Source organism: Loxodonta africana, chromosome 3 (genome assembly GCF_030014295.1).
Source record: "Loxodonta africana isolate mLoxAfr1 chromosome 3, mLoxAfr1.hap2, whole genome shotgun sequence".
Taxonomy (NCBI): Eukaryota; Metazoa; Chordata; class Mammalia; order Proboscidea; family Elephantidae; genus Loxodonta; species Loxodonta africana.
The window spans coordinates 72,461,295-72,484,051 of record NC_087344.1 but is presented as its reverse complement, the minus strand read 5'-3'; the positions used below and the strand labels follow the sequence as shown (position 1 = coordinate 72,484,051).

Below are 22,757 nucleotides of genomic sequence, written 5' to 3'. Positions count from 1 at the left end.
ACCGGACCGGGCGGGAGCGACCGGACGCGGGTGTATGCGGCTGCCCGGGACGGAGGCCGGACGCGCCAGGGAGAGGGGCGCTGACGGTGAGTGAGCCCGGGCTGTCGGCCGAGGGTCCCCGCGGGCGGGCGGCGGGAGGGCCACGGCTTCCCCTCCCGGAGCCTGCCAGGGGAGTGGGGTAGCAGGCCTCCATCCAGCTCCCGGGCGGCGCTGCGCGGCCTGAACTGGGGACCCGCGAGGGGGCGGAGCCTCCTGCGGCCCACTCCTCTGCCCTCAGGATGGAGGGGCGTCCCGGCCCCGAGGAAGGAGCCCCCAGACCCGGCCCAGGCCTGCTACGAAGTTAGGGAACCGTCCGGTCCAGGGCGGAACCTGGGGCCGCTCCTCTAGAGAGTGAAGCTATTTCGAGAAGGATGCGGGTCAGGGCCAGCTCTGGACTCGGGGGAAGGGTCTGACCTTGCTGACCTCACAGGCTGACAAGAGAGCTGCCCCCCCAAAGCAGCATGGACGCCCCCCGAAGGGACATGGAGTTGCTCAGCAACAGCCTGGCAGCCTACGCACACATCCGCGGTGAGGGGGGGCGGCCGGAAGCACCCTGGGGACATGGACCCCTCCCTGCCCCTCTCAGGCTCCACTTCACCTCTTCCCGCCCTGGCCATAACACTAACTCCTTACTAGCCACTCACCTCCCAGCTTCACCACGCTCATTGCCCCCCATTGCCCGATAGCAGCTCCCCAATACCCCTGTACAGGGCTTACGGCCCTTGCCTCCAAATACAGAACCAGTCTTTTCCAGGACTGCCTTCCACCCTCCAGGACCCCTGCATGACCTCTGCCCTCTGATCCGCAGCTAACCCCGAAAGCTTTGGCCTCTACTTCGTGCTGGGCGTCTGCTTCGGCCTGCTGCTGACCCTGTGCCTCCTAGTCATCAGCATCTCCTGTGCCCCCCGCCCGCGGCCCCGCGGCCCCCCTCCCCACCGGGATCCTCGCAGCAGCACCCTGGACCCCGAGGAAGAGGACGACGATGAAGATGAGGAGGATACGATGACGCGGCTGGGCCCCGACGACACGCTGCCGGGAGCCGAGCTGTCTCCGGAACCCGATGGCCCCCTCAGCGTCAACGTCTTCACGTCGGCTGAGGAGCTGGAGCGGGCACAGCGGCTGGAGGAGCGGGAGCGGATCCTGCGGGAGATCTGGCGCACTGGGCAGCCGGACCTGCTGGGCACAGGAACACTGGGGCCCGGCCCCACGGCCACGGGTACCCTGGGCCGCATGCACTATTACTGACCAGCGACCCGGCTGCAAGGCGCTCTGAGGACTGGACTGCAAAGGAGCTCTGTGCCTCCCCAGGACCTTGGGACTGCCCCCACCCACAGGTCTATGGAGGCCCCGCCCCCAGGGCTCCCTGGTGCTATTGGGCATGGATCCCCCACCCTCTGGAAGGCACCCTTCCCCAGATTTGCCAGAAGGCCAGGGGGGAGGGCAGGAGGCGGAGTCCCCACCCCACCGGGGGACAATGAAGAAATGACCAAAGAAAGCCGCATTCTCAGTCTCTTCCTCTGGTACCCCTGCTGCCCCCCCCACCTGGGGCCCCAAGTCTCCTGCCATGCAGGGAGCTCCACGGCCTAGACCCACCGACTCTTTTACAAGCTGTGGCCAGCTAACCCACCCACCCACCAGATGTCTCAGCACAAATGCTGTGTTCACTTCACAGCAAAAACACAGAAATACACACTTCTGCACTCACACTCCACTATCATCAGTCTTCACGCTCACACACAATCCTTACTCATAAATACATTCCTTCCCCCACAAAGGCCTATGTGCACATCACATCTGTCCCTACAAATGCGCTGGGTCCACGCAAACACTGCAGTCACATGCAGACATACACCCCAGGCCTAAGGGGACCCTGACCTTGAAGCTAAGGTCTTATTAGCCCTAGTGTAACCACATGTGTCTGAGCAGAGGAGCATTCCTGTGAGTCCCTCTGGGGCTGACGGAGAGGCCTCCTGGCTCCAGAGAAGGCCCTCCGGGCGGCCGGCCCCTCCCCTGGCACACAGCTGGATTCCGGAATCCAGGCACAGCAGGCAGAGCCCGACCCCGCCTGGGCCCCTCCGGCCGGCCATTACTCCAGCGCAGGGCTGGCGTCCGAAGAAGCCGTCCCCCCACCATCCGGTGGATAAAAATAGCCGCACACAGGCCTTGGGAACCGTAATGGAAGCCACATGTTGGCCAGATGTGCCCGGGAGAGACCGCCAGGAATGCGGAGGGCGGGGAGCACCAGCCTGGCCCCGCCCCCGCCGCGCAGGCCCCGCCCCCACAGACCAGGCAGCGCGCGCGAGCAGGGAGACTTTTACTTTCTCGCGTTTCCCAAAGTCGTGGGCAAGGACGTGGGTGGCCGAAGCCAGAAAACCCTCTAGGTTGGGCTGTGGTCCTTCCTAGGCCCACCCTTAATACGTCTGCGTCTGCGAGTGGACGGAGTCCCGCGTCGGGGGCTCCTGGGTCCTCTGCAGCACCTGAACCTAATCGAGAGAGGGCGTCAGGGGAAGGCCCGCGCCAGCTCCCACCTCGCCTTGTTTCCACAACCCACCCACCTCCAGCAACCGGCGTTGCTCCCTCTCGGTCTTCAACTCCTCCCAGATGTCCTTCAGCTTCCTTCTGCGGACAAGAGACCCACCCGCTGGTGAGAGGGAGGGGCGAGAAGGCTTAGAGTCCCCCTCTTTCCCACTTCCCCTCCCTCTACCTTCCTACTTACTCTAGCTGCACCCCCGTTAGTTCCAGAGACCTCTTTAGAGACGCCACCTCTTCCTTTAGCCTCGCTACATCGACTCTGTCGTCTTTGCTTTCTGTGGGATTTTGTGGGACCCGGGAATGGAGAGAGAGAGTCTCTTGGGGGTCTGGGGTAAGCTTGATGGGATGTGGTTTCTTTTGGGCAGGGGGTAACTCGTTGGGGGGAACCTTCTCTTTGGGAGACACTTTCTTTTTGGGGGGTGCCTCCTCTTTTGGGACTGTCTCCTCTTTCTGGGTAGCCTCATCTTCCCCAGGTGTTTCCTGTAGGAGGGTTGTGGCCTCTTTTGGGGGGTGGGCCTTGTCAGGGGTGGGCAGAGACCCTGGCTGGGACTTAAGCTCAGGCTGGAGTGGGGAGGTGTCTCTCTCATCCAGATGGGGTCTCATCATGCAGAAGTTACACCCTGGGGAGTAAGGGTGTAACAGGGGCTCCTCTGGCACGTGGACCTCCTCTTGGGATCGAGCTTCCTTGGCCATGAGGGATTTGACCTTCTGCAGGGCTTCTTCTGGGGAGAAGTGATGGAACTGACTGTTGTGTCTGCTACAGGGTGCTTCTTCATCTAGCACCTGCTCCCAGGTTGAGATCTTGTCTAAAGTGGGGGGCTCATCAGCAGGAGGGGCCATTTTTGGGCCGGGGGCTTTATTCTCGGGTGAGACTTCTGGGGCAGGGGCCTCACCCACAGAAAAGACCCTCTCTGGGGTGGGAACTCTGTCAGGAGTGGGGGTCTTTTCTGGGATGGGGGCATTATCTGGAGTGGGGGTCTTGTCCAGCAGCAGGGTATTCTCTGGGGTGGGGGTCTTGTCCAAGGTTGGGGTCCTCTGTGGGCTGGGGACCCTATCTGGAGTCAAGATCTTTTCTGGAGTGGGCCCCTTGTCCAGAGTTAGGGTTTTTTCTGGGGTAGAAGACTTATCTGGAGTCAGGGTCTTTTCTGGAATGGGAGCCTTGCTCAAAGTTGGGGTCTTCTCTGGGGTAGGGGCCTCATCTGGAGTTGGGACCTTTTCTGGAGTGAGGGTATTGTTCAGAGTTGGAATCTTCTCTGGGGTGGAAGCCTTATCTGGAGTCTGGGTGTTTTCTGGAGTGGGGGCCTTGTCCAGAGTTGAGGTCTTCTCTGGGGTAGGGGCCTTATCTGGAGTGGAGGTATTATCCAGAGTTGAAATCTTCTCTAGGGTGGGGGCCTCATCTGGAGTTAGGGTCTTTTCTGGAGTGGGGGCCTTATCCAGAGTTGGGGTCTTCTCTGAAGCAGGGACTTTGTCAGGAGTCCGAGTCTTCTCTGGGGTAGTGGCCTTATCTGGATACAGGATCTTCTCTGGTTTGGGGATCTCATCCAGAGTGGGGGCTTTATTCACAGAAGGTGCCTTTGCCAGGCTGCTCTGCTCTTCCTCCTGTGGTGACAAGGGTGGCGTCTCAGCCGAGGGCCGGAGACCTTGCAGGTTTAAGTCTGACTCCCCTTTGTAGGATCCTTTGCATACCACACCTCTGGGAACCAGACTCCACCCAGTACCCCACTCCCACATATCTTGGGGGTCTCACCTGACTGGGTGCAGAGTGTTGCTGGGGAGCCTGGGTTTTGGATCGTTTTCTGCCAGGGTGGCCGGGAACCCCACCAAGGAATCTGCCACTGGAGCCTATGAAAGCAGAACTTCAGGGGCCTGGGCCTACTCTGACCCTCAGTCTCTCCCCACCTCTTCTTTAGCACAACCACCCACCCCATCTCCATCCCCCATCCCCACTGGAGGGAGGCAGCCCTTACCTAAGTCACGGGAGGGTCGTTTCTGATTTTCCCCACTGGATGTCCAGGATGGCCTGGAATACACCCTCATCAGGCCCTGGGGGTAGGGAGGCAGGGAGCAGCATTTCCTCTGCACCCTTCCCCTGTCCACTCCCATCTTGCTCCTTACTTGGCTTTGCTGGGCCCCGTGGGGGCTGTCACCAGCTTCTTGACAGTAGGGAGGGCTGTTTTGGGCATCATCTTTTTTGGTTCCTTAACAAGAGCTGGGAGGGGAGAGGGGAGTGAGGCATTCATTCACCATTTACTCATGTATCTAACGGTTGCTGGCTCCATTCTGTGCTGTGCACAGGGGACCAGAGACAGGAGATGAATCAATCCTACCTCCTGGGAGCTCCCTAAGGGATACAACCAGATGGGTATAAGGGAGGCTTTGTGGGGGAGATGGCTCTATATCCTGCGTGTTTTACCTCCACACTTTCTAAGACCTGTCCCCCTTCTCAGTGCCTATGGCTCCTTCCCTAGCTCAGACTTCACTCTTACTTGGACCATGGCAACAGCCTTCCCCCTTCCAATATACCCTCCTTTGAACTTGTCTTCTCTATCTCATTTACTCCCCAAGAGGTCTCACCCAGTCATATGAGTTTAAATATCATCAGTAAGCCAACAGCACTGAAATTCTCATCTCTAGAACCTTCCTCTTTCCTGAACTCGACTCATACCCAACTGTCCTCTCAGTATCTCCAACTGGAGAGCTAACTGGCGTCATACACTGAAAATACCCCAAATCGATCCCAGCCCCTTCATTCCCCTAAATCTGCCCCTTTCCCCCCTTTCCCGCTATTCCGCATCTTACCCATAAAGGAGGCATCCTAGACTTCTTTTATCCCCTTATGCTGCACATCCAGACCATCAGCAAATCCTGTCAACGCTACCTTCAAAATATGTCCTGAATCTAATCACTTGTCACTACCTCCACCATCTTCATGGGGACTATTGCAGCGGCCTCCAACCTGGGCTCTGCTGCACCCACACTGCCTACAGTGTAGCCCTCAGAATGAGCTCACACTCTACTGAGAAAGCAGACATAAGTAAAATATATAGCATGTTAGAGTTATGAGGTGTTACTGAGAAGGAATAAGCAGGGCACTGTACAATTTTTAATGAGGTGGTCAGAAAAGTCTCCACTGAAAAGGGGACATCAGAGTGGACACCCGAAGGCAGTCACATACAGTGACATTCATATCCATGGACACACAAACAGCCACTCTGGGATAAGCACACATTTACTGTGCTGACGTGTACTCAGACACATCATCACATGCAATTATGCACACAAACCTATCAACAGTGTATCATAGTGAGTAAGAACATGGATTCTACAGCCAGGCATCAGGATTTGAATTCCAGCTCTACTACTTGCTAGCTTAGCTGTGTGAGAATGTGGGCAAGTAACAACCTCTCAGTGCCCCCATGTCCTCATCTGAAAACACGGATAAGAATACACACCTCATAGCGCTGTTGTGAGGTCTAAGTGACAATACATGTGAAGTGCTTAGAAAAGCAGCATATAGTCCAAGCTCAGTACAGGTAGTCCCTGACTTATGACATATTCAAGTTATGCTGAACTGGACTTAACGACTTTTTTTTTTTCACATCTTGTCATTAGTTAATATGCTGCAGCACATAATTGGCTGATGTCATCTCTCAGTTACCTAGTGCTGCTATAACAAATACCACAAATGGTGGCTTTAACAAACAGAAATTTATTTTCTCACTTTTCAGGAAGCTAGAAGTCTGAATTCAGGATGTTGGCTCTAGAGGAAGGATTCCTCTCTCTCTAGGCTCTGGGGGAAGGTCCTTGTCTCTCTGAGCTTCTGCTCCTGGGCAGTCTTCATGTGGCTTGGCAGCTGTCTTCCCCATCTCTTGTTTCCCTCACTTGCTTGTTTAATCTCTTTTGTATCTCAAAAGAGATTGACTCAAAATATACCCTATGCTAATCCTGTCTCATTAACATAACAAAGACAACCCACTTCCAAATGGAATTATAACCAGAGGCAGAGATTATGAATTTCAACATATATTTCTGGGGGACACAATTCAATCCATAACATTATCATTCTCAGATGTTCACTCACAGATGTCCAATTTTATGATTTAGTGTTCAAAATGCTGCCGGATTTCTAAAGATACTGATAACAAAAGACAATAATAATGAACACTAAAAAAAAAAAGAGGTATTCAACTTGCATCAGAACCAATTTAATGACCGAGTCGTTGGAATGCAGCCCTGTTGTAGGTCAGGTACTACCTGTAAATGTTAACTCTGACTTCTGTTTCTGGTAATACGGTTGACTGGGTGCTCTGAAAGGCCCTCCCACTAAAGAACAATTATATCCCATTTAGGATACACTTGGAGGCACTCCTGGACTAAAAAGAGGTAGGGAGGTTCACTAAAAATGGCGGGTGGGACAGCGGAACTGGGGCTAGAAAAGCGGTGAGAGGGCAGCCCTGCTCTGTGGATACTGAACCTCGGTCCTTGGGCCTGTGGTGAAGTGTCCCAAGCCCTGATCCATCACCTCACCAAAAGTCCCTGGTTCAGCATCTGTAAAACAGTGCTGCCCTCTCACCACCTTTCTTCAGGAGGGCTGAAGAGGTTTTCCTCTGGCTACTGGCAGAAGCAGAAGCAAATCCACTCTGGAAGAAATCTTCCCCAACTAAGTCCTGCAAGACTCTCACAAATTCAGATCAAGCAATGAACTCATAAACAAATATTATAAAACACACAAGAAAATAAATCACTAAGCGCAGAAGTCAGCAGAGATAAGACACAACAAGTACTGGAATTGTCAGATAGAGAACACAGCACAGCTATGTATAAGATATTTGAAGGAATAAAGGATGGAGCGTGTGATAAAGGGCCCATTAGGGATAAACAGTAGATTGAGAAAAATAAAGAAAATTGAATTGCCAGAAATAAAAAAATAGCATTCTCGAAATAAAATGCAATGTAAAGGTTAAACAGCAGATTAGACTTCGCCAAACAGCTAGAGAGAGCATTAGCAAACTGGAACCACAGTGAGACAAGGAGTGAAACATTTGAAAGCAAGGGTAAGAGTAATGGATAATACCCGTGGGACCTGGCTATGGCTAAGTGAGGTAGTGGGCAAATCCTCTCCCCAAAAATCAACTATCAAGCTGGACAAAACTGACAAAACAACCACTTAAGTGCTTTGGAAACTGACCAAAGGCATATAACAATCTGAGAAGCATTTATGCTTGAGTGTTCTTGCCCAGTGGATGTTCTGCCAGGGTGGAGCAGACTGTGAGGACCAGCAGCTTCACTGCCATAGTTGAAGAGGGATCATTCAATTTGGAGTGGTCAGTGAGGTCCACACCCACTGACATTGTTGGTGGAAGTGATGATCTAGGCAGCAGGTAGGTGGGGAGGACAAACATCTCTATTAGCCTGAGTCAAGGGTGGGGCACATATATTCCTGGCTGAAACTGTGTGCCAGTGAGCAGAGACCAGAGAAAGCCCAAGTTATCCCACAGTCCTGGTCAACCTTGAGGCTGCCTGCATCCCCAGAGAATATGTGGAAGGGCAAAGTGGAAAGTAAAAAAGAAGACTTGAAAATAGCCTGAATTTGAATACGCTATTCTGCCCACACAGATATCCACTTGCGGAGGGTAAGAATCTCACTTAATGTGTCTGAGTGCAACCTCTGTCCAATCGTTGGCTGAGCAATAATATGTAGACGGGGTGATTCTTAGGAAGCCATGCCTTAATTTTTTTTAGTAAATTTTTTAAATTTAAGAGATATCAGTAGCCACACACTACAGGAAATAACAGATTTAGCCCAGTCAAATTATTAAACAAAGAAACAAAATAGCAAAACCAACTTTCTTCAGGGAAAAATCAAAATCCAGATTTACTGCAATATGTCCAGTTCTCAAAAAAAAAAAATTAAGAGGCATGCGAAGAAAAAAGCGTAACCCCCTACTTAGGGGAAGAGTCAATACAGACCATCTAGGAATGTCCACAGAGGTTAGACTCAAAGACTTCAAAGCAGCTGTTATAAACGAGACAAAGAAAGATTCTTTAATCGTGTTTAAAGAATTAAAGTATGACAAAAATCAATCAACAAATAGAGAATCTCAATAAGGAAACAGAAATGATAAAAAAGAACCAAATGGAAATTCTGGAGTTAAAAAATACAGTAAGTGAAAGAAAAATTCACTAAAGGAAGACAGATCATTAAAAATTATGCAACATGAAGAACAGAGAAGAAAGGTTGAAGAAAAATGTATAGAGTCTCAGAGATCAATGGGACAACATCAGACATACCAACATAAATATAACGGCAATTCCCAAAAGAGAGGAGAGAATGATAGGGCCCAAAAAAAAAAAAAAAAGAGAGAGAGATATGAAGAAATAATGGCCAAAAACTTCCAAATCTGATGAAAACTATTAATCTACACATGCAGGAATCTCAACAAATCCCAAGTAGGATAAATATAATGAAATCCACATCTAGACATATCACAGTCAAATTGTTGAAAGTCAAAGACAAAAAGAAAATCTTGAAAGCAGCAAGATATAAAATACCATGTATATAAATAGCATCTACAATTAATGGGTGACTTTTCATCAGAAACAATGGACGTTCCCCCCTAAGATCCAGAACAAGACAAGGATGCCCACTTTCACCACTGCTATTCAACACTATACTGGAAGTCCTATCCAGAGCAATTAGGCAAGAAAAAGAAATAAAAGGCAGCCAAATGAGAAAAGAAGTAAATGTAACTCTCTTTGCAGATGACAAGATTCTATATAGAGAAAATTCCCAGGAATCCACAAGAAAGCTACTAAAGCTAATAAGAAATTCTGCTAAGTTGCAGGGTACAAGATCAACAAACAGAAATCAATTGTTTTTTTTTGTACACCAAAAAAAAAAAAAAAAACCAAACCCGTTGCTATTGAGTCGATTCCAATTCAGAGTGACCCTACAGGACAGAGTAGAACTGCCCCACAGAGTTTTCAGGGAATGCCTGGTGAATTTGAACTGCCAACCTTTTGGTTAACAGCCAGAGCTCTTAATCACTACACCACCAGGGTTTCCATTTTTATACACCAGCAAGTAATAATCTGAAAAGAAAATTAAGAAAACCATTCATTTTATAATAGCTTCTAAAAGAATAAAATACCTGGGGATAAAGTTAACCAAGGGGTGAAAGCCTTTATAGTGAAAACTATAACACAGTGCTGAAAGAAATCAAAGGAGATCTAAATAAATGGAAAAAACACTGTGTTAATTGGATCAGTAAACTTAATATTGTTAATAAGTCAATTCTACCAAAAACGATCTACAGATACAACACAATTCCTATGAAAATTCCAGCAGCCCTTTGCAGAATTGGAAAAGCCAATCCTTAAATTCATGTGGAATTGCAAGGGGCTTGGAATAGCCAAAACAATTCTAAAAAAAAAAGAACAAAGTAGGACAACTCACACTTCCCGATTTAAAACATACTACCAAGCTGCACTAATAAAACCAGTGTGAAACCGGTATAAGGATCAACATACAAACTGATGAATGTAACAGAATCAAGAGTCTAAAAATAAACCCATACATCTACAGTCAATTGATTTTTGATAAGGATGTCAAATTTACTCGGTGGGAGAAGGAACAGTCTCTTTGACAAATGGTGCTGGGACAATTGGATTTCCACGTGACAAGAATGAAGCTAGACCCATACCTCTTATCATATACAAAATTACTAAAAATGGATCAATGACCTAAATATAAGAGCTAAAACCATAAAACTTTTATAAGAAAACATAGCGGTAAAGTTTCAAGATGTTCTTTTAGGTAACAGATTTTTAGATATGACACAAAAACATGAGCAACAAGAGAAAAAAATAAATAAACTGGACTTCACTGAAATTTAAAATTTTTGTGCATCAAGAGGTATTATCAGGGACGTGAAGAGACAACCTACAGAATGGGAGGAAATATTTGGAAAACATATATCAGATAAAACTTTAACACCCAAATTTATAAAGAACTCTTAAAACTCAACAACAAAAAGACTAACAGCCCAATTAAAAAATGGGCAAAAGACATTTCTCCAAAGAAGGTATACAAATGGCTAACAAGTACATGAAAAGAGGCTAAACATCATTAGTTATTGAAATGTAAATCAAAACGACAATGAGATACCACTTCATACCTACTAGGATGGCTACTATAAAAAAAAAAGAAGACAAGTGTTGGCAAAGATGTGAAGAAATTGAAACACTTATACATTGCTGATGGGAATGTAAAATGGTGTAGTTGCTATGGAAAACAGTTTGGTGATTTCTAAAAAAGTTAAACATAGAAATACCACATGGCCCAGTATTTCCACTACTAGGTATATACTCAAAAGAACTGAAAGTAGCAACTCAAAGATATACAAATACACCAATGTTCACTGCCGTGTTATTCACCATAGCTAAAAGATAGGAACAACCCAAGTGCCCATGAACATATGAATGGATAAACAAATTATGGTGTATACACACAATGGAGTATAATTCAGCTATAAAGAAGAACGAAGTTCTGATACATGCCATCACATGGATGAACCTTAAAAACATACCCCTAAGTGAAATAGGTTTTAAGTGAAATAAGCCGGTCACAAAAGGACAAAGATTATTATCCCACTTACATGAAACACCTGGAATAGGTAAATCCTTCAACACAAGAAAACTGGTGGTTACCAGGCAATGAGGAAAAATCACCATAGTATCTACTTAAAATTGGTGACTTGTACTTTATGTGACTCATTCCTTAATAAAGGTTAAGAAAGAAGGAAAGAAACAATGGAGGCCTGAAGGATGTGGAATGCCATTCAAAGTGCTGGCAGCGGGGGCGGGGGGGGGGAACCTGCCAACTAAGAATTCTATATCCAGCAAAACTCTCCTTCAAAAATAAAGGCAAGAAAAAAAAAAATTCCAATATTTAGACCAACAGGATCTCTTACACGCTAATGATGGAATGTTAAGAAGTATACAGTCACTTCGGAAATCAATTTGACTTTATCTAGTCAAGTGGAGAACTTGCATACCGTGTGTTCCAGCAGTGCCACTCCTAGGATTATACCCTAGAGAAACTATCACACCTGCACACCAGAAGACATGCGCATGAATATTCATGGCACTATTTGTAATAGCAAAAAAACTGGAAATAAATTGTCCAATATTAGGAGAACAGATACATACATAAATCATAGTATATTCCCTACAAGAAAAATGATACAGAAGAAAAAGTAAATAACTACAGCTACACACAACATGGATGAATCTTAGAGACAATGCTGATCAAACAAAGCAAGTCCCAGAAAACTATCTACAGTATATCATTTTTATAAAGTTCAAAAACAAGCAAAAAAATTAAGTGATACATTGTTTAGGTACATACATGTATTAAAAAAAAAAAACTTAAAAACTCAAGGGAGTTATAAATACAAAACTCTAGATACTGGTAACTGAGCTGTGGGCCTCCCAGTCCAGGCGCCCAGGCACCCACCTGATTCCCGAGATGCCACTTTCCGTGGGAGCAGCTTCTTGATCTACACAGAAAAGAAGTATCAGAGCCTAATGAGTTGCCTCCACACCTTTAGGTGTACTCTCATTTAGGGGTAGCCCTCCAACTGGGTCCGAGTAATGCTATAACCCCCTGGCTGTTTCAAGGGAGCCCCATGTCCCTCCGGCTGTGCCCAGGGAGTGCTATATACCAAAAACCAAACCCAGTGCCCTCAAGTAGATTCCGACCCATAGCGACCCTATAAGACAGAGTAGAACTGCCACACAGGATTTCCAAGGAGCGCCTGGCGGATTCGAACTGCTGACCTTTTGGTTAGCAGCCGTAGCACTTAACCACTATGCCACCAGGGTTTCCAAAATTTCACTGTAACTTTTATGAAAGGGACATGTTGTTTCCACCCGGGATCGAACCAGGGACCTTTCGCGTGTGACATGAACGTAATAACCGCTACACTACACTATGGAAACAGGCTGGGAGTGCTATCAGCCCCAACTTTTCCAAGTAGCTCAGCCCCCGCCACCTGAGTGTGAGGCTCTGTACTCACAGGGGGTGATGGGAGCACAAAGTTGTCTGGAAAAACTCCTCTCCTGCCTTGAGACTCTCCTTCCCACCAGCCCTTATCCTCTGTGGTCTGGGAGAGAAAGATGAGGGTGGGAGGTGAGCCAGGTCCCCCAAGTTTCTTCTCGTCTAGGTCCCACCCCTTTTCAGCACTCCATTCCCTGGGCCTCCCCTGCCCTATTCCCTTTCATACCTTGTTCAGTACTTTCACCACGGCCCCCCTCCGTAGCTCCAACTCATCTGGGGCCTCAGGCTGGTAGTCAAACAGGACCCTGTAGGTCTCAGGGTGGGAGACTGAAGGGAGGTCAGTCCATTCAAGCCAACAACCCTCTAGCAGTCAGCAGCTCCCCCTACCCCCATCAGCCTATCTGGTCTCCCCTCCCCCAAGTCAGGGTAGTGTGGTTTGGAGCAGGGAGAGACCACAGGACCCTTTGGCTGGGTGCTCACCTGTCTGAAGATAATCCGGAGGTTTGTCATAGGTCAGACTGCTCAGCTAGTGGAGGCAGGGAGAGGGAAGAACAGGCTGAGGCCCCAACCACCCTAAGGGGATCTCACCATCTATACATTCACCCTGACCCAATTTACCTTGGAAGGCCGCTGGGAATAAGGGTTGATTGAAGATGCGTCTGGGTTACCAAGGCCTGGGGGTAGGGCGGGGGAGACAGTGAGGTTAGGTGGGGTGTGTAAGCTTGCAGGTTAGATCATGGAAGAGGGTCAAAGGGGTCACAGGGCCAGGTTGTGTGGATCACAGGCTCAAGCCACCGGGAAGGTCAATGGAGATTGTAGTGTGTGGTCACAGGGTTCACTGGGTGACAGGATGGAGATCTCACTTGGGGGCCCACTGTCCAGCAACTCCACAAAGTTGGATGGGAAGGCTCCCAGCTGCCCGTTCTTCTGCCCCAGCCACCAGCCGTCCTCAATCTGGGGAGGAGGGGAGGACGCAGGGCCATCTGGTTCTGCCCCAAAGGTCTCTAAAACTCTTGACACCCCCTGGTTCTGCTCCGATTCTGCCGGAAGACCTCCTCCTCCCTTGCTTCCTCACTTCCCCATCTCTGCGTCCCTCACCATTCCCATCGCCCACTCCCTCACTTCACCCATCACTGAGACTTGCTCCATTATCACCTCCATACACTCTCAGCACGCCATCCCCTCACCTCTTTTAACACTTCCACTATCTCCCCAGCTTGCAGCTTCAGCTCGTCCGCCTGCTCCGGGTTGTAGTTGAAGTTCACTTTGCACCATCTTTGGGGGCCCCGAGATTCGGCAGGGTGACCTGGTGTGGGACGAGAGTGCGGCAGCTTCCGCCGGGTGCCCCAGTCCGCTGAGCTGGGGGAGGGGCAGGCCGCAGCGCACCCCTCAGTGCCTCCAGGCCCCGCCCCGTAGCGGAGCATTGTACTCAAGAACCAATCACAGGCCACAGCGCGGCCGCGCGGCCCCGCCCAGAACCGTGCCCGGCCGCCGCGGTAAGAGGGCGGCTCTGGACACGCGGCTTCCGCGCGCTCGCCAGCAGGTCACGGTGCTCACCTCGGTGGCGCGCGCAGCGCGGTCTCGGCGCCTCCGCGGAGCCCCACAGATTCTCCGGAATCTCCTAGGGATGAGGACAGAGGAGAGGGAGGCTTTTAGCTCCCGGACACGGCGCGGATTTCCCCGGCGCCCCTCTGGCCCCGCCTTACCTGCACCAGGCGCTGGGGGAAGAGGCCGCAGCGGCCCCCCGTCTCTCCGCGCAGCCAGCCCCGTGCGCCGGGCCCCTGGCGCACCTGCCGGACCACGTCCTCGGGCGCCAGGCTCAGCTCGTCCTCCTTCTGCGCGCGGTATCCAGCCAGGACCAGGACCTCTGCGGGAGGAAGACGGGGCGGGGGCGCGGCTCAGCAAGGCCCAGTCGGGGCGGATTCGCCAGGGCGCGCCGCCAGGAGTCCCGGGCTCCGGGCAGAGGACAGCGGGCGAGTGGGGTGTTGGTGGTAGGTTTTTGTTACCATATTCACACGGTGGCAAGGAGGAGTCACTTAAACCTCTCTGCACATACCCATGGCTTCCGAGGCGCCCTCCGGATCTGGCAGGGTAGAGCAGCGCAGTCCGGCTGGCGGCCGAGTACTGGACCAGGGTGGGGTGGGACGGGCTCCGAGCTTGTGAAGGAAAGGAGGTGGAGACGCAAGCCAATAGGTCGGCTTCCAGGTGCTATGAGTGGGTGTAGGAGAGGGGGCGGTCCGGCTCACCAGGTTCGGCCCCCCAACCCAGGGGTGAGGACTCCCAAGGTCTCTGGCCCACGCAAGGGTCACGCCTCCTCCAAACTCGTCCCTGCCGTCTCCTAAATTCTAGTCCAGCCGTCTCCCCACTTCTCCCAGCCTTTCTAAGCCCCAAGGCTCCCACCTACCATTTGCAGAGCCTTCCAGAGCCCCATCCTATCTCCCAGCTAGCAAGCTTTTAGCTGCAGGGGAAGAGGTGTGGAGAAGCACATACCAGGGTGGGGCCCCCAGCAGGCAGCAACTACTCTAACCGGGGGCCTGGGTGGAGGTGGCTGCTGGATTTGCAGTTATTGGTGGTATACTCCCTACACTATAAAGCTATCCCCTCTGTGGTGCTCATACACACAAGCAAAGGTCTCTCCTTCCAGCCCACAGGGTCCTTCCTAGTTTGGTTTCAGAAAACACCTCTGTATTCTCCTTGGGGGAAGGCAATAATAAGGAACTTTACAAGGCACCTACATACAGCCAAGCCCAGGGCTGGCAAAGGTCTGAAGGTTAGGGCCCAACTGGGGCCAGGCCCATGTGGGTGGGTTAGGCTAGCTTCCAGGTCATCTTCCTGCTCAGTGGTGAGCCCAGAGGGCTGAACCATGTTATCCACACCCTTTCCACCCTTGCCCTACCACCGGGAAGCCAGGTCCTTGCCCTTGACACCACAGTGAAAAAATCTGGCTTTCCTGGGGTCCAAGGTACAGGATGAAGCAAAACCCATGGGGTGGGAATGAGAAATTATTGGCCCACTGAGGGATGGACAAGGCTCCTCCCACAGAACTGACAGGCTTGTGAGGAGGGCTTAAGCAACATTCTGCCCCCACAAATATCTTTGTTTCCTGAAACTGCTTTGGGAAGATATCCACCGCCCCAACACACACACATGCGCACACGCACACTCCGGGTGACAATGACTGGAGCCCATTTACATCTGCCACTTCATTTATTTTTATTTGCAGGAGGAGTTGAAACAAATTTTAAGGATATTTTTCATTTTCTTCCCCCTAAACATGAATCATTCAAGTAAAACCAACTTAACTATAGAAATGTAGCAAAGTAAGGGGAAAGTAGCACAACAATCCAAGAGGCAAAGGCTGGGGGGGCAAAGGCGGGTGCAGTCCGCATATAACATATGCATAAATGCCATATGATTCACCTACTCTGGACCGCCTCCCCAGAAGGCAAGCACAGGACCACTTTAAGAGGATGTTTCCCCCCCAAACATCTGAGAATGTTTCAACTTAAAAAACAAAAAAGGAAAAAAAAAAAAAACACCCCACGAACCACTCAACCACAACCACCTTCCTTAATCGATCATAGGAGTTTCTTTATAAAAAGATTAATAAAAAATATTGAAAAAATTATCTTCTCATCTTATATTTGTAAAGATAATAGAATTCAGAAGTTTCTTAGAAAACAGACCAGAAACTGCCCTCCAGTTTCCACCCCGGTTGCTGAGAGGATCAGCAAGACTAGAAAGTTTGGGATACTGGAGCTGCTGGTGGCGGATGGGCAGTCCAGCCCAGAAGAAATCAGAGAAGATGGAGGGGGCAGTGTAGGGTGTCGTTAGGAGCAGCCACCAAGGGGCTGTGCAGAAAAGGGGAACACAAGGTGGTCAGAAAGACCTTGAACTCCTCCCATGACATACAAAACCAGTTTTTACAAAGATCCAAGCAGTTTGGTCCCAAACTGAGGTGAACACTTAAATGTTTATTCACATGCTTTGTTTTCTGTTTTAAGAATCAAAGTTACCCAAATTAAATCATCTTTGCTAATGCTACTACATATGCCTAAAAAAAAAGAAGGGCTTTTAAAATCAGGAAGGGGGAGAAGAGATTGAAAATAATCAAATTATTCCTCTTAGCTTCAAATAAAACGAAATTAAGAACTGTTGGCTTCTCATAGGGAACAAACCAAAATCCAAGCATCGCTCCCCCTCCCCACCCCAGGCCCCCACCCCACACACCAACAACAAATGAGAAACACAGCTAAGCCCAATGTGTTGCATTCTGCTCAAGAGTGGGGCCTGACCCCAGGCTCCATGGCTGGCCTCCTCAGTCCAGTGGGACGCAGCGCCAGGGATGCTTTCTGTTGTAGTAGGATTCTGCAAGGCTGGTGGTGGGTTGGTGGGTGGGTGGGTATTTTCAGAATCTTTTTGAGGCTCCTGTTTAGCTCCTCACCAGCCATCTTCCCGGCGCCTCGCTCCCTGGGCAGGGGCTCCCAGCAGAGGGGCCGCTACTCAGTTGTAGGCTGCAAATTGTCCTTCTCTTCTCGGTTCTCTGTCCCACTCTCGTCATCTTCAATCTCCCCTTCCTCCCCGCTGAACTTGTCATGGGCCCATTTGGGGCTGGTGCTGGATTTCCGGAACATGAACCGGCCCCGACCCCGGGGAAAGGCTCCTCGGCCCCGGCCCCGGCTCACCCACTTCTCACTGCCTTCGCCTTCACGGTCATCATGCTGAGAGGAAAGAGAATCACTATTAATGCCAGAGCCCTCTTCTCTGGCACCCACCCAAACGTCCCTTTCTAAAATAACCTGTGCCCCAACCTAGGCTTTTACTCCTACATTTCTCGCCCCACCCCCCATGCGCCTGTCAGTTTGCTGTACTGTGGGGGCTTATGTGTTGCTGTGATGCTGGAAGCTATGCCACCCATATTCAAATACCACCAGCAGGGTCACCCATGGCAGACAGGTTTCAGCTGAGCTTCAAGACTGAGACAAAGAAGAAGAACCTACTTCTGAAAATAATCAGCTAGTGAAAACCTTATGAATAGCAGCAGAACACTGATATAGTGCCGGATGATGAGCCCCTCAGGTTGGAAAGCACTCAAAAGACGACTGGGGAAGAGCTGCCTCCTCAGAGTAGAGTCAACGAGATGGAGTCAAGCTTCTGGGACCTTCATTTGCTGATATGGCATGACTCAAAATGAGAAGAGACAGCCGCAAACATCCATTAATAATCAGAACCTAGAATGTATGAAGCATGAATCTAGGAAAACTGGAAATCGTCAAAAATGAAATGGAACTCAAACAGATGGATATCCTAGGCATTAGTGAGCTGAAATGGACTGGCACTGGTCATTCTGAATCGGACAACCATTATGATCCACTATGCCAGGAATGGCAATCTGAAGAGGAATGGCATTGCATTCATCATCAAAAAGAATATTTCAAGATCTATCCTGAAGTACAAAGCTGTCAGTGATAGGATAATATCCATACACCTATAAGGAAGACCAGTAAATGCGACTATTATTCAAACTTAAGCACCAACCACTAAGGCCAAAGACGAAGAAACTGAAGATTTTTACCAACTTCTGAGTCTGAAATTGATCAAATGTGCAATCAGGATGTACTGATAATTACTGGTGATTGGAATGCAAAGCAGGGTCAGTAGTTGGAAAATATGCTGGAAATGGTATGACTGAATTTGGCAAGACCAATGACTACTTCACTGCAAACACCTGTTTTCACCAACATAAACGGCAACTATACATATGGACATCGCCAGATGGAAAAGCTCAATTATCATCAGTCAGAACAAGGCCAGGGGCCAACTGCAGATCAGACCATCAATTACTCACTCACAGGCAAGTTCAAGCTGAAACTGAAGAAAATCAGAACAAGTCCACGAGAGCCAAAGTACAACCTTGAGTACATCCCCACCTGAATTTAGAGACCATCTCAAAGACAGATTTGACACGCTGAACAATAACGACTGAAGACCAGGTGAGTTGTAGAATGACGTCAAGAACACCACACGTGAAGAAGCCGAGAGATCATTAAAAAGACGGGAGAAAGAAAAGGCCTAAATGGATGTCAGAAGAGACTCTGAAACCTGCTCTTGAACGTCCAGTAGCTAAAGCAAAAGCAAAAAATGATGAAGTAAAAGTGATGAACAGAAGATTTCAAAAGGCGGCTTGAGAAGACAAAGTATTATGATGACTTGTGCAAAGACCTGGAGATAGAAAACCAAAAAGGAAGAACATGCTCAACATTTCTCAAGCTGACAGAACTGAAGAAAAAATTCAAGCCTCAAGTTGCAATAGCGAAGGATTCTGTATCAGAAAAATGTTAAACGACGCAGGAAGCATCAAAAGAAGACGGGGGAATACACAGAGTCATTATACCAAAAAGAACTGGTCGATGTTCAGCCATTTCAAGAGGTGGCATATGATTAGGAACCGAAGATAACAGAAAAATTCCAAGCTGCACTGAAGGCACTGGCGAAAAACAAGGCTCCAGGAATTGACGGAGTATCAATTGAGATGTTTTAACAAATGGATGCAGCGCTGGAAGTGCTCACTCGTCTATGCGAAGAAATCTGGAGGACAGCTGTCTGGCCAACTGACTGAAAGAGATCCATATTTATGCCTATTCCCAAGAAAGGTGATCCAACTGAATGTGGAAATTATCAAACAATATCATTAATATTACATGCAAGCAAAATTTTGAAGATCATTCAAAAGCAGCTGCCACAGTATATTGACAGGGAACTGCCAGAAAATTCAAGCTGGATTTAGAAGAGGATGTGGAACCAGGGGTATTACTGCTGATGCCTGATGGATCCTGGCTGAATGCAGAGAATAACAGAAAGATGTTTACCTGTGTTTTACTGACTATGCAAAGACATTCCACTGTGCATCACACCAAATTATGGATAACATTGTGAAAGAATGGAAATTCCAGAACACTGAATTGTGCTCATGAAGAACCTGTACATAGATCAAGAGGAAGTTGCTCTAACAGAACAAGGGGATACTGCCTGGTGTGAAGTCAAAAAGGTGTGTGTTAGGGTTGTATCCTTTCACCAAACCTATTCAATCTGTATGCTGGGCAAATAATAAGAGAAGCTGGACTACATGAAGAACGGATTGGAGGAAGACTCATTAACAACCTGCGTTATGCAGATGACCTAACCTTGCTTGCTGAAAGTGAAGAGGACTTGAAGCACTTGCTGATGAAGACCAAAGTCCACATCCTTCAGTATGGATTACACCTCGAACAACTAGACCAATAAGCAACACCATGAAGAATGAGAGAAAAGATTGACGTTATCAAGAATTTCATTTTACTTGGATCCACAATCAACACCCACGGAAGCAGCAGTCGAGTAATCAAAAGATGCATTGCTGTGGGCAAATTGGCTGCAAGAGATCTCTTTACAGTGTTAAAAACCAAAGATGTCATCATAAGGACTAAGGTGCACCTGACCCAAGCCATGGCGTTTTCAATCACCTCAGAGGTATGCGAAAGCTGGGCAATGAATAAGGTAGACCAAAGAAGAACTGATTTCTTTGAATTGTGGTGTTGGTGAAGAATACTGAATATACCATGGGCTGCCAAAAGAATGAACAAATCTATCTTGGAAGAAGTACAACCAGAATGCTCCTTGGAAGCAAGGATGGCGAGACTATGTCTCACATACTTTGGACATGTTGTCAGGAGGGTTCAGTCCCCGGAGAAGGACATCATGCTTTGTAAAGTAAAGGGTCCGAGAAAAAGAGATGGATTGACACAGTAGCTGCAACAATGGGATCAAGCAAAGCAACAACAATGAGGATGGAGCAGAACCGTGCAGCGTTCCTTTCTGTTGTGCAAAGGGTCGCTATGAGTCGGAACTGACTCAACACCACCTAACAACAACAAAATTTCTCCCTGTCTCTCGCTCCAAAAATGACACCGGTTCAGAGCTGAGACTGTATTCGGCTGAGCGCCTCAGGAATTCTGCCATAGGCAGCAGCTTGGGCACTATGACAAGGAGGAGGATGATAAAACCTTCATTGAGCACCAAGCTAAGACCTTTACATGAATTTCCTCCTTTAACCCTTACATTACCTACCATTATCACCCCCACTATGCAAAATAAAGAAACTGGGGCTTAGGAACTTTCGGTTCCCTGTGATTTATTTAGTACACCATCTCTCAAAGGATGGGTTTGAGAAAGTCAATCACACCGAAATGTGAAACTATGCCTCGTCTGGGTTGCTAAAGAGTTAACTAAAGGAAGCAACACTTGGGATACACAGCTGGGACTCCAGTTCTTCCTGACCCACCCACACCCCGACCAAAAACAGCCCAAATGACCTACTCATGGTCTCCAACTAGCTAGTGGCCGAGGAAGGACTAGAACCCAGTCTCCCATCTTGTATCTGTCCTCTCTAGGTTTATGGAAGGAGAAAGCGTAGCAGAGTAGAAAAAACAGCCTTCATCTCCAACAATCCCTGCTCTGATCTCAAGAGACAGAAGGCATTCCAATGAAAGAATATGAGAAAGCATTTGAAAACTAAAAGTTGCTGTTAATCTCATCAGGCCTGTGGCTTCCAAAAATTTAAAACACCCTCACCTATACCACCACCCACCCAGGCTTGGGCTGGCCTTAGGCTCCTGGGGTCAGCTCAGCTAAGGGTCAGCTTAGCTAAGGGTCAGCTTAGGTAAGGGTCAGCTTTTTCTCACCAGGGCTATGACTGTTCACCAGCCTAAACGAATCAGGTTGACAATACTCTTTCAGGTGGCAGGTGGGGACTAAGAAAGAGAGGTATCTTGGATGGCCTTTCCTCTAGTCTTTTCCCCTATAGCAGTCCTGCTCCACCATTTACCCAAAGCCCAGCCAACTAATTTCCCCTTAGAGCTAGGATCAAGGGTCTGCTTGGAGCCTCACAGCAGCTCCCAGCAGGCCTAGAAAAGCAGAAGTGGCTATGCAGTCATCCATACACCAAAGACATGTTTCCTAACCGTGCAACTGGCAATACAGCCCCACGCACTTCTGGTGGGCAACAGAGACTCAGCTCCAAGTCTGCCTTGGTTACAATAGTCAAAATCACATCTGCTAGGACTTGAGCCTACTGTTTACATAGCAAGGCAAAGAGAGCTCACTCACTGGCTAGGCAACCCAGCCTAGAAGAGACCCAAACTGAGAGAAGGAAAGAAAGGCCCAGAAAGTGACTGGAAAGACCAATAGCTTAGATGAGAGAAATCCTAGTGACATTTCATTTGAGAGATAGGTTCCCTTCCTCAAAAAGAGATCCTGAGTATCTGTCTTCACTGTCCACCTTGCACTGGGGAGTGACAGAGTGGAACTGCGGCTTCAGGGGAGGGCTTCAGGGGAGGGCTTCAGGGGAGGGCTTCAGGGGAGGGTTACGGCTCTATCATGGGGTAGAGGCTAGAAGGAGGCTGAGGATGGGAGTGGGTGAGCAGTAAAACAAGTCATGGACTAAAAAGGTGAGACTAACACTTCCTGTCTCAGGAATTCATGATCGCCTTAGAGGATCAATCCTTCCAAGGCCAGGATGGCCTCTCTAACACCCGTCTAACCAGCACTAGACAGGTGTCACCCACTTTTCAAAAAGTTGCTTTATGCCACTTTGCTTTTATGAAAGACCTACATTAGTACCTGCTTTTGCTAATCGAGAGAAATCCAAAGAGGATTTTTACTTTTATGAAAAATGGTGAAAATCAAACAGCATTCCACATTTGTTTTGCAGGGAGCCCATAAAAAGATGCCTGCTGCACCCCGAGCAACGAGAGTGACATCGCCAAGCTCCGTCCTCAGGAACTACACTCAGCATCTCCGCTTTCAACCGTGCCTGTATCTGTGCTTGGTAAGCTGTCTACATCAATGTGTCTGCCACCTGTTTTACAAAGCAGCTTGACCAAGCTCCTCCTTTCAAACTCCTCTGCCCTTATTCAATGACCCAGCCACGTTCAATCAAATGGCTGGTGATATATAAACATACCATGCATTGCGAGATCCCATCCTCAACTTGTTGTCCCCTGTGCATTTCTCTAACTATAGGACTCATCCCTCGGCACGCAGTTAATATAAATTCCACTCTTCTGTGGGAATCGAACCCCGGCCCTCC

At 48.8% G+C, this 22,757-nt stretch overlaps 3 protein-coding genes across 3 annotated transcripts in view; 1 reads left to right on the top strand and 2 right to left on the bottom strand.

The window, feature by feature from the left end:
- EVA1B (eva-1 homolog B) lies at positions 1-1,534 on the top strand. The gene is made up of 3 exons (XM_064281731.1): positions 1-86; positions 470-567; positions 848-1,534. Exons 2-3 carry the CDS (start codon positions 501-503, stop codon positions 1,282-1,284), a joined length of 504 nt encoding a protein of 167 aa, XP_064137801.1. The 5' UTR covers positions 1-86; positions 470-500; the 3' UTR covers positions 1,285-1,534.
- Positions 1,535-2,351: 817 nt separating this feature from the next.
- On the bottom strand, positions 2,352-13,996 carry SH3D21 (SH3 domain containing 21). The gene is made up of 12 exons (XM_023554540.2): positions 13,819-13,996; positions 13,250-13,305; positions 13,112-13,157; positions 12,858-12,958; positions 12,651-12,737; positions 12,089-12,131; positions 4,687-4,780; positions 4,539-4,591; positions 4,319-4,413; positions 2,756-4,170; positions 2,595-2,658; positions 2,352-2,522 (listed from the first exon to the last, which is right to left on the bottom strand). Exons 1-12 carry the CDS (start codon positions 13,904-13,906, stop codon positions 2,451-2,453), a joined length of 2,214 nt encoding a protein of 737 aa, XP_023410308.1. The 5' UTR covers positions 13,907-13,996; the 3' UTR covers positions 2,352-2,450.
- Positions 13,997-15,819: 1,823 nt separating this feature from the next.
- The window catches only part of THRAP3 (thyroid hormone receptor associated protein 3), a 68,597-nt gene continuing 61,659 nt past the window's right edge, over positions 15,820-22,757 (bottom strand). The window contains exon 12 of the mRNA XM_003415498.4: positions 15,820-17,352. Coding sequence (XP_003415546.2) covers positions 17,131-17,352 — 222 coding nt within the window. The 3' untranslated portion in view covers positions 15,820-17,130. The remainder of the gene's footprint in view (positions 17,353-22,757) is intronic.